Below are 14,172 nucleotides of genomic sequence, written 5' to 3' on the forward strand. Positions count from 1 at the left end.
TGTATATAGCATTTAGTTAGATTATTTCTTATGAGCCATATTGAAAATCATTTTTGTTTAATGACTTGAATTTGATCTCAATTTCATATTTTTATGTTATAAATATTATGTGAATAAAGTTATATTTTGTTTATGATGTATTTTCATTTAAAATAATTTCTTTGGATATTTTAGATTTGTTGTTTTTTTGTTATTGGTTTAGTAGCTACTTGTATACGTAAGCCTTTTCAAAATAGCCTCATTTCCTTGTTTTCTTATTTAACTCTTTCCTTTATGTTAGTTTTAATGTTGTGCTTGATTCTTTCCTATTGCTATTTCAACTATCAATGAGTTTATTCTTTTTTTCTCTCTTCTCCCATTTTTAGTTGCATTACACACACACACACACACACTAGAGGCCCGGTGCACAAATTTGTGCATGAGTGGGGTCCCTAGGGCCTGGCTGGCCATCAGGGACAATCAGGGCCTTCTGGCTGCCGACCTGGGCCTTCCTGCTGGCTGCTGCCCGGGCCCTTCCCTTCCACAGCCCCTCCCCTCAGCCAGCCCCACCTTCCTGCCAGCTGCTGGCTGCTGGCCAGAGCCAGCCAGACGGGGGGTGGAGGGGGGGGATTGCAGGAGGTTTGCCGGCGTGGGGAGGGACCTGTGGAGGTTGGCTGGGCGCAGGAGGTTGGCTGTGGGAGTGCACTGACAACCAGGCACCAGGGGGCAGCTCCTGCATTGAGCATCTGCCCCTGGTGGTCAGTTCATGTCATAGCTACTGGTCATTCTGGTCATTCTGGCATTCTGGTCGCGTAGGCTTTTATAGATAGTCTTCAAACTTGAACTGCAACTTTGTCTTGCTTTTAGTTCTACAGCTGAGTATACTCAATCCTTTTGATCAGTTCTTTGCTGAAGTTTCCCAGTCACCTACTAGTTAGCTATAGCTTAATTTATAAAACATTTCTTAAGAAGAGCTCATGGCCACAACTTTCCAAGTTCTTGCATATTTAAGGTTATTTTTCTATAGCCATATTACTGGAAAGACAGCTTGGCCAGAAATGAAATCCTTGGTTCACACTTTTTTCATGGTTTATAATGTGGCCTTGCTTTACATGTTGTTTTTGAAAAGTCTGACACCAGTGTTTATTTTCTTGCCTTTGTAAGTTATTTGATCTTTTTGCTTAGAAACTTTTATTTTATTTCCCCCTTTATTTTTAAAGTCTAATAATTTTACTTAGAGTTTATTGTAGCAGGTCAATTTTCCCTGCTACCTAGTAGATCCTTTTAATATATAGAATTGGATCTTTTTTTTATTATAGTTTTAAATACTAGTTTATTTTCCAGTTTTTTTTATAGGCATGCCAGTTATGCATAATTATATCTTTGTTTATCATTGATTACAGAAACTTTCTAACTATTTTTACTTCATTATGTCATTTTCATTCTCTTGGTTCTTTTATGTTTCCTTCAGTGCCTTTTATTTTTTACTTGAATTCTTGACCACCTTGGAATTTAGTCTTCAATTTTGATATGATTTTGTCTTTTCTATTTCTTTCCTGAGTTAAGTCACCTATTCTTTCATTTCTCTTTGCTTTTGTCAATTCTGTTTTTAGGTTTTAAATTCTGATCCAGGGTGTGTTTTTTTTAATCCTCACCTGTTAATTGAATTTTTAGAGTGGAAGAGGGTGAGGGAGAGAAAAACATCCATTGGTTGCCTCCTGTACTCCCCTACCCCTCATCAGGGACTGAGCCACTACCTAGGACTATGCCTTGGCGTGAATCGAACCCACAATTTTTTGGTGAATGGGATGATGCTCCAACCAATGTTTTTTTTTTTAATATCCCAAATATTTGTTTAAAAAGATAAAATTAAGTTTGAATGTTACCTTAAGTTTTTTGCTTTGTTGTTTTTTAGGGTGTACTTCTCATTTTTCATTGTTCTGTCTTCTCTTTTATATTTTTACATAGATGAAGATTTCTTATGCCTTTGCAATTCTGTGAGCAGGGCTGATGTATTAGGGAGTCTTATGAGAATACTAATTTAAGAGTTCCCTCCTCTGTCCCTGTAGCAAAGTCTAATTTATTGGGTGTCTTTATTTTCTATTGTGGGGGAAAGGGTTTTGTCGCCTCTCAGTTTGATTCAGGGGTTGATAGAAATCAAGATAGATTCCTGGGAGGTAGAGGGATTATAACGAAGGGGTGATTATCTTAGGTCTGGTCCCTTTAAGCATTAAGGCCAATGTAATAAGCTTAAACTAAAAGGGGGAACCAATGAAACAATGCTGGCATATCACCCCACCCAGAATGGCACCTGGGTCCTCCGAAGGCGCTGAAACTAGGGTAAGAAGTAAAGCAACTTGTCAAGGTTTTCAGGGGCTTCACAAACAGCACAGAAGTCATTAAAAACAGGAAATGCAGTTTTGGTGCCTCCTAGCTAATGGTATGCTTTATTCTAGAGGCAGTGGCTACTTCAAGAAAGCTTTTTTAAACTTAAATTATTTTTGTGTAAACAATCACCGTAGTTTTTCATTTAAAAATTGACTTTGTACTTGTGTGTACCTTCAAAAATATTTTTTTCTAATTGCTGTTGCCACAGTCTCACTTCTAGAATATAGTATTAGTTGGTAACAGAAATGATATTGGCTCAATTATTAGAAATACTTGCTAGCAAAAACTGATTTTCAACTGCCCAGAAGAGTCCGAGTTTCCTCTGTGGTTCTTTTGTGGGTTCTACAAATCAGATAGTCTGCCAAGAGAGATGTGGATGCTAGAGTCAGGAGCCATCTAAATACTGTAGGAAAGTATTTTTAGATATTAAAGTGAGAAAGTGAGGTGGAGGAGAGGATGATGGTGAATACTGTAATAAAAGTGAAGTTGAAATTTCAGAAAATGGAAAAATGTTCATGTTAAATAGTGACTTTTTCCAAGTGTTGAAATATAGATAATGAAAACTCATTTAGACTGTAAATGTAGTAAGGTTAAATAAACCATTGTAAAAGCCAAAAGTTAGAGTTGGCTCGGTATAAAGAAGGCTTTATAAAGTGCCTCTCCATTCATGATCCTGATGGGCCAGGTCCCAAGATGTTTCAGTAAAGGTCCTTGAACCATGTAATTTAATATTCTGTTCAGAGTAATACATGCTTTATTCATAGTGCTTTGTCAAGTTTAAAATTATCTAAGTTTTCTTTTTCCTTTTTCTTTTGCTTCATAATTATTCTGCCCAGTGGCACCTAAATGAGAGAGCTGGCAGGATCATAATGAGGAATTTATTCAATGAATATATATTGTGCATTGGTCATGTGTCAGGCATTGTCCTAGTGAAACGAATAGACATTCAGAGGACTGAGCCAACACCTACATTAATTTCAGAAATAACTTTTTTTTGCTCTATTGACATTATAGGTAAAATAGTTTCAAAATTTGGAGTAGCCTCTTAAATGTTATATGTGTTACAGGCAAACCTTTGGACTCTGTTCTTTGGGTCAAATAATATGATATTTAATTTATTCTTTACCTAAGAGATCTGCCTGGTTTTCTGACCAACCACTACATTACAGTGAATGAGTATGGTGGACATAAACTTTATAAATTTTTGCTTGCCTTAGTAATTTCATCATTTAAAGAGTAGAATATGGTGATAGTGATAGAGAGTGCGAGGGTGACTGCTGAGAAAATGACTCCAGTCACAAAGTGAAAAGTCCTAAGGAGACAAGGAGTAAAAGTGTCTTTTTATCATTTGATTATTGCATTTGTCAGAATTGTCCTCCCCTTCTCTGCAGTCTTACATGGGGACCAAATACTCAGATCTCTCTTCATAAAGAGTTTTTAATATGATGGTGAATATGTGAATTTTGTGTAGTCTATTCCCTCTCCTTGATTTTGAAATAAAATATTGCTAAGTATGAAAATAAAAGGATTATAGCTTCCTCTTTTAGAGTATTGGTCTGTTTAAAGATCTAGTCTTAGTTTTATCATGGTTGTTTTCAAGTCTGCAAAAGCAGAGAGAACAGTAAAATGAAGCACTGTTTACCTGTCATAAACTTTCAGCAATTATCAGCATGTGGCCAATTCAATTCCATGTAGTATACCTCTCATCCCCTTTATTGATGTAAATACCAGACATACTTCATTTGAAAATATTAAAGTATATGTCACTAAAAGATTAGGTACTCTTTTTAATGAATAGCCTTAATGTTGTTATATCTAAAAAACGAACAGTTCTATTTGAGAGTTTTTAAAGACCTTTATTATTCATGTTATAATAAATAGGTTACTTTATTAAACAAGAGCATGAGGTGTAATATAATTTAAGTCTCGGACTCTGCCTTAGGACTATGCCAGTTTTGCTACTTAGGAGCTGTATGACCTCGGGCAGGTTAACCTCTCCTCAGTTCACGAACCTGTTTCCTCAGCTGGTAATTGGTAACAACAATAATTCTAACCCCATGTGTTATAAATGAAACAATGCACATGAAGTGATGATACCCAGAACATTCTCAATAATAGAGTTATTGCTGTTAACTTTTATTTGGAGGTTCAAGTAAATGAACAGATAATTAATTTGAGATTCCACCTTTTATTCTAGTATAGGTAATGTTTCCAAAGTGATTCACATACAGTGATCCTCCAAGCCAGAGGTAGGGAACCTTTTATATGCTGAGGACCATGTGGGTATTTATAAAATCATGTGAGGGCCGTACAGAATTATCAACTTAAAAATCAGCCTGCTCTATTTGGTCAAACATTTAATTAACTCACCCCCAATGCCTTGGCAGGGCCAGACCAAATGATTTTGCAGGCTTTATGCAGCCTGCAGGCTGGACATTCCCCACCCCTGCCTAAGCCTTTGATTTTTAGGGAATGCAGAACAATCTTAAGAATTCTTTTAATTCTAAGGCACATTTTTTTACATTGTTCAAAAGCAAATGATTTGTCTTAAACATGATACTATTGAAAAGAAAAAATATTTAATGTATAATAAAATTTTGGATATCTTTATGTGTTGGTGTGAAAACTTTGTGATACCCTAAGATATTTATTTATAAACCTCTCTATGGGTTAAAAACAAAAAGCAACTCTAAGTTGCCTTTGTAGTACCAATTTATTTAGTGATAGTGTTTGGGCATTTATGAACATAAAAATATTAACTTTATTGCTTATATTCTCTTTTCTTTCCCTCTATTTAATCTTTTTTTAAAAAAAAAATTATTGTTTTACCCCATCCAGAATGCACAGTGTCGAAAGAAATTTGTCCTTGAAGCTGAAGTTCTTTCATAGCAATGCATTCTAATTATAGTGGAAGTCAGGGGGATAAATTGCTCAACATATGCAATTCATTTAACAGACTTTATGGAACATATTGCTTACATATTTTCAGTTTTTAGTTTTTAATACTTAAAGTACACAACATTTTTATCCAGATTTTCCTGATTTACAAAATTGGCAATTCTGTTTATTTTTAAAATTATTTTTTGACAGCTTTATTGCAGTAAAATTTATCTATATTACAAAAAGCCAGTGGCTGGAACGCGGGAACGACCAAACATCCGGTCACCAGGAGGTTGCATTGACTGGTCCTGTGGCGGAGACGGGCGGAACTCTGGGTCTCGCGCGATTTCGTGGGCTGGGCCTCTAGTATGCTATAAGATTCACCCGTTTTAATTGTACAGTTCAGTGATTTTTAGTTTTATAGCATCATCACAGTTTTATCTCACATTTCCATCACCCCCAAAAAGAATCCTTTTACCCATTACTGTGTGATTTTATATATATGGATATGTAGAGTGAAGAACCTACTTAACAACTAGTGATTAACATTGAGTGTGTGTGCTCATATGTTTGTTTTAATCTCGGAGATTGCTCTTTATAAGAACAGTTGAAATTTAAGGACAGTATTTCTTCTGGAAATACAAGGTTAAGGAGCCCACAGTCTGATTTTGTTCATTGCTATTATGTGTTTACATGATATAGATTTAGAGATGATTTAGTTAGCCTTAGGCTATCCTAATGGGTTTTCACTGTTTGTTATAAATGCTCTTTGAAGAACCTAACTAAATTTTCCAAATAAACTGGTTGATTTATACTTGCTGAGAGAGGAGTTCCAGTGCACCCATTCATATCATCAATTACAGTCTCTTATGAATTGTAATTTGCCCAGTCTTATTAAAAGGCCTGCGGTTCTCTTTTCCTGCTGCTCAACACATCCTCTGCTGCTCAACATATCCTCTGCTACCCTCTACTGGCTGCCCACTGATAGCACCCATTGATGTCCATCTTACCACCATCCATGGACCTCTCTTTTGCCAGCATCCAGCAGTTAAGTAGCTGTTGGATCTGTGGGAGGCTGTCCAAGTAGAAAGAAGCTGGGAGGAGCTGCTTTTAAGGAAAATCATGTATATGCGATCCTGTGATTGCACCACAGGTGTTGACATCCAGGTAGTTGTGATAATGTTAGGATTCATAGGGTAAGTGTTTTGCTTTACTGTTTGTTTAATATATTTGTTCATTTATCTATCCATTTATCAGATACCTTTTTAATGCCTTACCTAACCTTGCCTCGGTCTAGATGGTATTTATTATAGATTTGTTAAATGGGTGAACGGGTGAATAAATCTCTATATATAAAAGCCTAAGTGACTGGTCGACCAGTCGCTATGACACACTGACCACCAGGGGACAGATGCTCAATGCACAGGATTGGGCTCCCGCATGTTTGGATCGGGCATTGGGGATCAGGCCTGTGGGGATCAAGCTCCCTCCTGTCTAGATCGGGCCTATAGGGATTGGGCCGAAACTGGCTATCGGACATCCCCCAAGGGGTCCCGGATTGTCAGAGGGCACAGACTGGGCCTCCAGTAAAAAGATAACTTAAGATTTGGTCTCTGCTCTTGGGGAGACAAGATACCAATTTAACTACTTGATTGCCCCAATTTTCCTCTTTTTAACTCTGCAAGATCTTGGAAAGATGCTTAAAGAAAATGGATACAAATATCAGTTGAAACTTAGTCTCTCTATATTTCTAGTTCTTAGAATTCATTATCCCTAACTTTAGTAAAAGGGCTCTGTTTTAGGTAGGATTTATTTTGCACCTAGGAATAATACTAATTTGCTTTGGTGTTTCTTGTTTTCAGTTGAAGGTAACGTGCAGTTATGGTTGCATATTTTTCTTTATAGTCACCAGTCTCTAAAGCATCATCTACTATACACTGACTTTCTGCCTCTTCTTATTTTATAAATGTGACTTAAATCATTTTAAATGACCATATATGAAATAGGACATGTTTTTGGTAAACATGTTGTGAATTATTTAATTTTTCCATTTCTTGGCCTGCTTCACCTGGCAGGTTTGAAAAAAAAAAGTGTTTTTCTTGCCACTGTTTATTAATATCAAGAAAATGTCTGTCATTGGCTTCACTTCTGGTTTGCGAATATATTCAACTCAAATATATTTCAGGTTGAATAAGCTTCTTCTTGTGAAAAATAATGACCTGGTACCATCCTGTTAACATTGTATTTTGGTGATGTTAGTGGATGGTTATATTTTGCAAGATTTTCCTTTTTGTGTGTGCTTTGTACATTACTTTAACTACTATCAGATATATAATATCACCAATGACAGGCAAATTATTTTTTTATGGCTATGTTAAATGTTTGGAAAAAAATCTGAAACAAATAACTTTTGAAAAACTAAATTTAATTGGAACTAGTGGTGCAGGTAATCATTTTTCATTACCATCTCTTTTATAATAACAGTGAAAGAAATCGATGGAATGGAGACTCTAGAAGCGAGGAGTATAAAGAGTAATCATTATAGCTTTCATCTCGTGACTGTTTCACATTTTATCCATCAGTTCATTTGATCTTGGCACACACCCCCAAAAACCTATATATCTCATTATTTCAAAGTAGAGGCCTGGTGCAGAAAATTTTGTGCACCCGTGGGGGGGGGGGCGGTCCCTCAGCCTGGCCTGTGCCCTCTCCAGTCTGGGACCCCTCAGGGGATGTCCACCTGCTGGCAGCCCGGGAGCCCTAGGGGGATGTCCACTTGCCAGTGGGGAGCAGGTCTAGGCTGCAGCCGGACATCCCTAGTGCTGCTGAGGAGGCGGGAGAGGCTCCCGCCACCACCGCTGTGCTGGCAGCCATCAGCCTGGCTTGTGGCTGAGCAGAGCTCCCTCTGTGGGAGCACACTGACCACAGGGGGCACCTCCTGCATTGAGCATCTGCCCCCTGGTGGTCAGTGTGTGTCATAGTGACCAGTCATTCCCAGTCGTTCTGTTAGGGTCAATTTGCATATTACCCTTTTATTATAGGATAGAGGCCTGGTGCACGGGTGGGGGCTGGATGGTTTGCCTTGAAGGGTGTCCCGGATCAGGGTGGGGGTTCCCACTGGGGTGCCTGGCCAGCCTGGGTGAGGGGCTGAAGGCCGTTTTCAGGCTGGCCACGGCCGCGGGCTGGAAGGAGGTATCTGGGATTTATTGATCTTCAATAATTGAAACTTTGTAGCCTTGGTCTGGCTGGAAGCCTAGGTTGGGAGCAACCTAGGCTCCCAGCCCCTCCTTGAGCAGAGGCCATGGAAACTGGAAGCAGGTATCTTGGATTTATTTTTCTTCTATAATTGAAACTTTGTAGCCTTGAGCTGAGCTCAGGGCAGCGGGAAGCTTGGCTTCCTCCATTGCCAGGGGCAACCTAAGCCTCCTGCTCGCTCCAGCTCTGTGGCCACTGCCATCTAAGTTGGGTTAATTTGCATATTTGCTCATGATTGGCCTGTGGAGGCAGCGGAGGTATGGTCAATTTGCATGCTCCCCTTTTATTAGATTAGATTACTTTTTCATCACTTTCAGGATGTTCCTTAAAAAGCTATTAAAACCACACCAATTTAGTATTTTGCCATTTGGAGGTGGTTCTGTAAAGTAATGAAGAGTTTGGATAAAGTATCTATCGCAGATGACAGAGGTAAAATGTAAGATATTTTCTGGATATCATAATTTATCAGGGTAAGTCTGTAATGAAGACTGAAACCATTTCCCTTTTTGCTCTAAGTATGTGGAGAACATAATGGTGAAAAATTTGTTCACTTGTTGGCATAAAATCATAACCTGACTTGCAAAGCTTAGATAACACAGATTCCAAGGGTCACCTGCATTTCTCAATTCTTATGCTTTGTGGGATCATAGGAATTCCAGATGTTCTTTTCTCTTGGATGCTGATTAATTGGGTTTTATGTGGCAAGGCTTAAATCCTCAATGTATTGATGAACATTTCATTCAGAATAAACGGGAACAGATTTTTTTTAAAAAAAGAAGCATTCATCTTGGCTGATGTGGCTCAGTGATTGAGCATCGACCTATGAACCAGGAGGTCATGGTTTGATTCCTGCTCAGGGCTCAAGCCTGGGTTGTGGGCTCGATCCCCAGTAGGGGGCATGCAGGAGGCAGCTGATCAATGATTCACTCTCTTCATTGATGTTTCTATATCTCTCCCTCTTCCTTTTCTCTCTGAAATGAATAAAAATATGTTTAAAAAAGTATTAAAATGACTGCATTCATTATCTACTGAACTCTAAATTGTAGTTTTGTTCCCTATGCTAATCAAGTTTCTCCATTGACTAAAAGAGAACCTGATTATCGCTAACTTAAGCAGAAAAGGGATTTATTTGAAGGATGTTGTATAACTCAGGATTGATGAGAAAGATGGAGAAGTAGGTTCAGAAAATAAGAAGGAACAAAAATTTGACTGTGTTCATATCATAGGAAAAGTCTGGTTAGGAAGCCAGTTCTATTTCTATGACTAAGTTGTTCCTGTGTCTGCATTACTGCCTCAAAGTTAAAGTTTCTTTGTGGGAATATCCCATTGACAGCCTAGATAAGCAGTTCTCTTGTTTCTAGCTTTCACGGGTCTGTGAGTTCAAACTACTTTTATAATAAGTCTTAGGTATTATTTGCCCTTTTTACTGTGTTGGCATTTGCACTTGATGATATAAAAGAAATGGTGTGCAAAAGTGCTGGTGCCTTCCCATGAATTAAGGCAGTGCCACATACACACACATGCATTCTCTAAATATTTTAATTTTGCAGATAGTCTAGAGCTCCATTTGTCCACTTGGCCAGAAGTCACTGGATATTTTCTGAGCTGTTTTACTGGTAGGCTGATAGCATGATGTGAGAACATTGTTACGGGAACCAGATTGCTTGGTTGTGAATCCTAACTTCCCCACCTACTAGCTGTGAGTTGTTAGGCAGCGTTTAACTTCTCTAAGCTCCAGTTAACTCTTTTGTAAAATGGGAATAGTAAGAGCACTTACCTTATAGAAATGTGAGGATTAAATAAGTTAATACAAATAAATCACTTAGGATAATGCATGCCTTTTTGTAAACAGTTAATAAGTGTTAATCTTCATAATCATTATTATCATTATAAACTTTTCATATTTGGTCTCTGACAAGTTGGTCACAGGAGAAGGGCCAATAGATGTAAATCTGAGCTGTCTGGTTCTTGTAGAGCTGGATTACAAACTCATCAGGTCAAGATTCTGACCTGGAAGCATGGAATGTTACTGGTTTTAGATTAATGTAAAATGTAAGCTCTTTCCTTATACTTTCTAGTAATTTTATGTTAGCCTGGGCTGATGTAGAACAAAATGAATGAATAAATTGCAAACAAATATTCAAGGATAAAACTTGATAAGAATATATTGTATTTAATTTGATAGTATATGTTTTTTGTATATAAGTGCAAATAATGGTCTTTTTGGTTGTGTACACAAAAGCTATAAAATAATATACTTGTTTATAACCTTATTTGTCATTATCTGACAGATATTCATTACGTTGTTTCCCTTAATATGTGGGATTTTTTTTTTCAGGGCAGGTCTGTGACTTTAGTTTTTAGCTCTAGTTGATAGCACAGTGCCTAAAATGGCATAAGTTCATGGCAGGTATTTGCTGAACAAGTAATATGCTTTCATATAGAAGAGTCATATTTTCTACTCTGCTAGTAAATTATTCTTAACAGGGTATGCTTTCTGGTGACTAACCTATATAATAAAAGCCTAATATGCTAAGTGTTCAGTCATCCGGTCAACCATCAAAGTGTAATATGCTAGTTATATGCTAAGGCTGCTCAACTGTTCGCTATGATGTGCACTAACCACCAGGGGGCAGACATTCAGCTGGTCGACCAGTTGCTATGATGTGCACTAACCACCAGGGGGCAGACATTCAACTGGTTGACCAGTCGCTATGACGTGCACTGACCACCAGGGGGCAGATGCTCTGGTAGGTTAGCTTGCTGTTGAGTCTGGCTGATCAGGACTGAGCGAGATGGGCCAGACACACCTTGAAGCCCTCCCGTGGTCCCTCCCTGGCTGGCCAACCTCCCGTGTCTCTCCCTGGCCCCAATTGTGCACCAGTGGGGTCCCTCGGCCTGGCCTGCACCCTCTTGCAATCCAGGACCCCTTAGGGGATGTCGGAGAGCCGGTTTTGGCCTGATCCCTCAGGGACCCCACTGGTGAACGAATTCGTGCACCAGGCCTCTAGTAATTAATACTCTATTGCGCATTTGAAAGTTGCTAAGAGAGTAAATCTTAAATATTCTCATCGCAGGAAAATAAATTTTTGTAGCTTTGTATGTGACAGATGTTAAGTAGAGTTACTGTAGTGATCACTTTGCACTATATACAAATATTAAATCAATATGTTGTACACCTAAAACTAATATAATGTTATATGTCAATTATATCTCAGTTAAAAAGGGGGCTAAATATTTTAAAAAGAGAGAGCGTATACTCTCACTAAATATAATGCAATTTCATGGTGTACTCCAAGGAACTGTTACTATATGTTATAATGGTGGGTGGGTGTGAGTTGGGAATGGGAAAGGAGGGGTAAAATATGATAGAGAACACTCCCTCAGACATGAAATTAAATATAGGTGGATAATATAGTTGAACGTTTGATTTTCTTATTTTGTCTTGTTTTAAAAGTCCCACTCGCCTTGAAATCCTTTTTTGGTAGTAAACAGAGCTGGCCAAGCCTTCAGATGCCTGCCATGCTAAAGCTCCCTTTTAAGGGAAACTATCTTGTTCCTTAGTCCTTGCTGGATGGATGGTGACTCTTTGTATTTAGCCATAACCCCTGGCTGTGGCCAAGTGGACACTAGAAAACCAAACCAAGAACATTGACTTATGACTTGGTACAAAGAGATCTACTGGGCTAATCATAGTTTCCCCTGGATAATTTAAAAATACAAAATGTGGAGAGCTGGAGATAGTTTACAGTGGGGGGCAAAAATTGAAACAGTGCATTAAGGAATATCTTGAGGTAATAAATATGAGGGAAAGATGTGCTACCATGTATTATGGAGAAATAAAAAATATGAGAAATCTGAGAAAGCCATTTAATAGTGAAACTGAAAGAATTGGGTATTTGGAATTAAGTTATATAATTAATAAGGAGACTAGTAGAAAGATGACTACCTGTTTGATTAATTGATTCATTTTTTTTAAATTTCAACAGATTAGTTTATTGAGTTACTACAATGTACCAGACACTATTCTAGTCCGAGAGTATTGCTCTGAAAAACAGAGAAGACAGTGATTCTCAACTGGCTGTAATTTTGCCTGCCAGAGAATGTTGGACAGTGTTTTAGAGACATTTTGGTTGTCACAATCTAAAACGAGCAGTGCTCTTGGTATTTTAGTGGATAGAGAATGCTGCCACATGTCATACAATGCAAAAAATAAATAAACGATCCGACTCAAAGTATATGTCATGTTGAGATTTGGAAATCCTGGTATAAGCCATCATAAGTAGATATTTTATGGAGTTATTACCATCTTGTGGTTGATATTTAACTTCTGTGTTTTCAGACGTGAGGAAGTTTACTGGAGTAAAATGGAGGCCTCGGTAATATTACCCATTCTGAAGAAAAAACTAGCCTTCCTTTCAGGTATGTTTTCTTCTTTAAAATTGGAAGTGTTTGATGTATAAACTTGTTTAAACTTTTTTTAAAAATAAGTTTGACAGAAATACACTTCATTTTTCTGAGATTTTTGTTTCAGAGGTATTTCTGAGGCATCTTTTAATCAGAATGGATAGCTATGCAAGCCAAATCTGTCACTGTTGTTTCTTGGCAGGCCAATTTTTATCTGTTGTGTAATTTGGTAAAATGATCTCCACAGGGTAGATGTCATGATGTCTCACTTCTTACATGAAAATGAAATAATTGATACAGTCTAAGAATAATTGACTAAATAGCATCTAAATAATTGTTTCTAAAACAGAGTAATTAGTTTTCATGATACCCTGCATCCTAGCTTGTCTTCCATCTTTCTATGAGAAGGTTTCAGTGTGCTGAGGGGATTATGAAATACCAGTTACACAGCTTTCAGTTCTTGCTGTTTGAACTTGGTTATACAGGCTTGGTTTACTTTCAGTTATTAGCACAATGTCTGTATCAGCTAAGAAGAGTCAGAGAGAAACTGCGAGATATTTTATCAGTGTGAGAGCAGTGGTGGATACATTGGGTGTAGTGATTTTTCTGGAATTCTGGATCACTGAGTAAATTAGCACATGCTTTAGAACAGATACTGTGGCCAGCCTGTTTAGGGTTATTTGTATTATGTTATCTCTCTTTTTCTTTCTTACTCTTTAGATCCTATCAGAATTTTCTTGATATTTAGGCTACTAATGTCTTTTTATTTCAAAGCATATTGCAGCTCTCTGTAAATAGACATGTTTTTCTAGGGTAGTATAATGGACAAATAAGATATTGTCTATTAGTATTATTGTTTCCTTATTTATTAACATTCATTTCCTTTTTATGAAGAATCCTCTTCCCTTACCAGTTGACACTTAAAATTTTCCATTCTTTTCTGATACGAAAGGTGTTGTAGGAAACATTTTCATTCATAGTTTGTGCATTTTGTACAAGTTCAGTAGTATGTATTTCTATAAATGGACCTGTTAAAGAGAATTTACATTTAAATTTGTGTGAGGTTTTGTCAGATTGCCCTCTAACAATATTGTTTCAAAATGCCCGTTGCTCCACACCGTTGCCAAGAATGGATATTATTATTCTTTTATAATCTTTATCACTGATATTTTGCTTCCTTATGACACTTGTCTCTGTGCAACATTTGACTGTTGACCTTACCTATCTTGAAAGTCTTTTTCCTGTCAGCTTCTGCCCTCTTTT

At 37.6% G+C, this 14,172-nt stretch overlaps 1 protein-coding gene across 1 annotated transcript in view; it reads left to right on the plus strand.

Annotated features, from left to right (window-relative positions):
• Positions 1-14,172, plus strand: part of SESTD1 (SEC14 and spectrin domain containing 1) — a 102,348-nt gene that overhangs the window by 20,821 nt on the left and 67,355 nt on the right. The window contains exon 2 of the mRNA XM_059703943.1: positions 12,845-12,924. Within this exon, the coding sequence (XP_059559926.1) occupies positions 12,870-12,924 (55 nt within the window). The 5' untranslated portion in view covers positions 12,845-12,869. The remainder of the gene's footprint in view (positions 1-12,844; positions 12,925-14,172) is intronic.

The sequence above is a fragment of the Myotis daubentonii genome, chromosome 7 (assembly GCF_963259705.1).
Source record: "Myotis daubentonii chromosome 7, mMyoDau2.1, whole genome shotgun sequence".
NCBI classification, from domain to species: Eukaryota; Metazoa; Chordata; class Mammalia; order Chiroptera; family Vespertilionidae; genus Myotis; species Myotis daubentonii.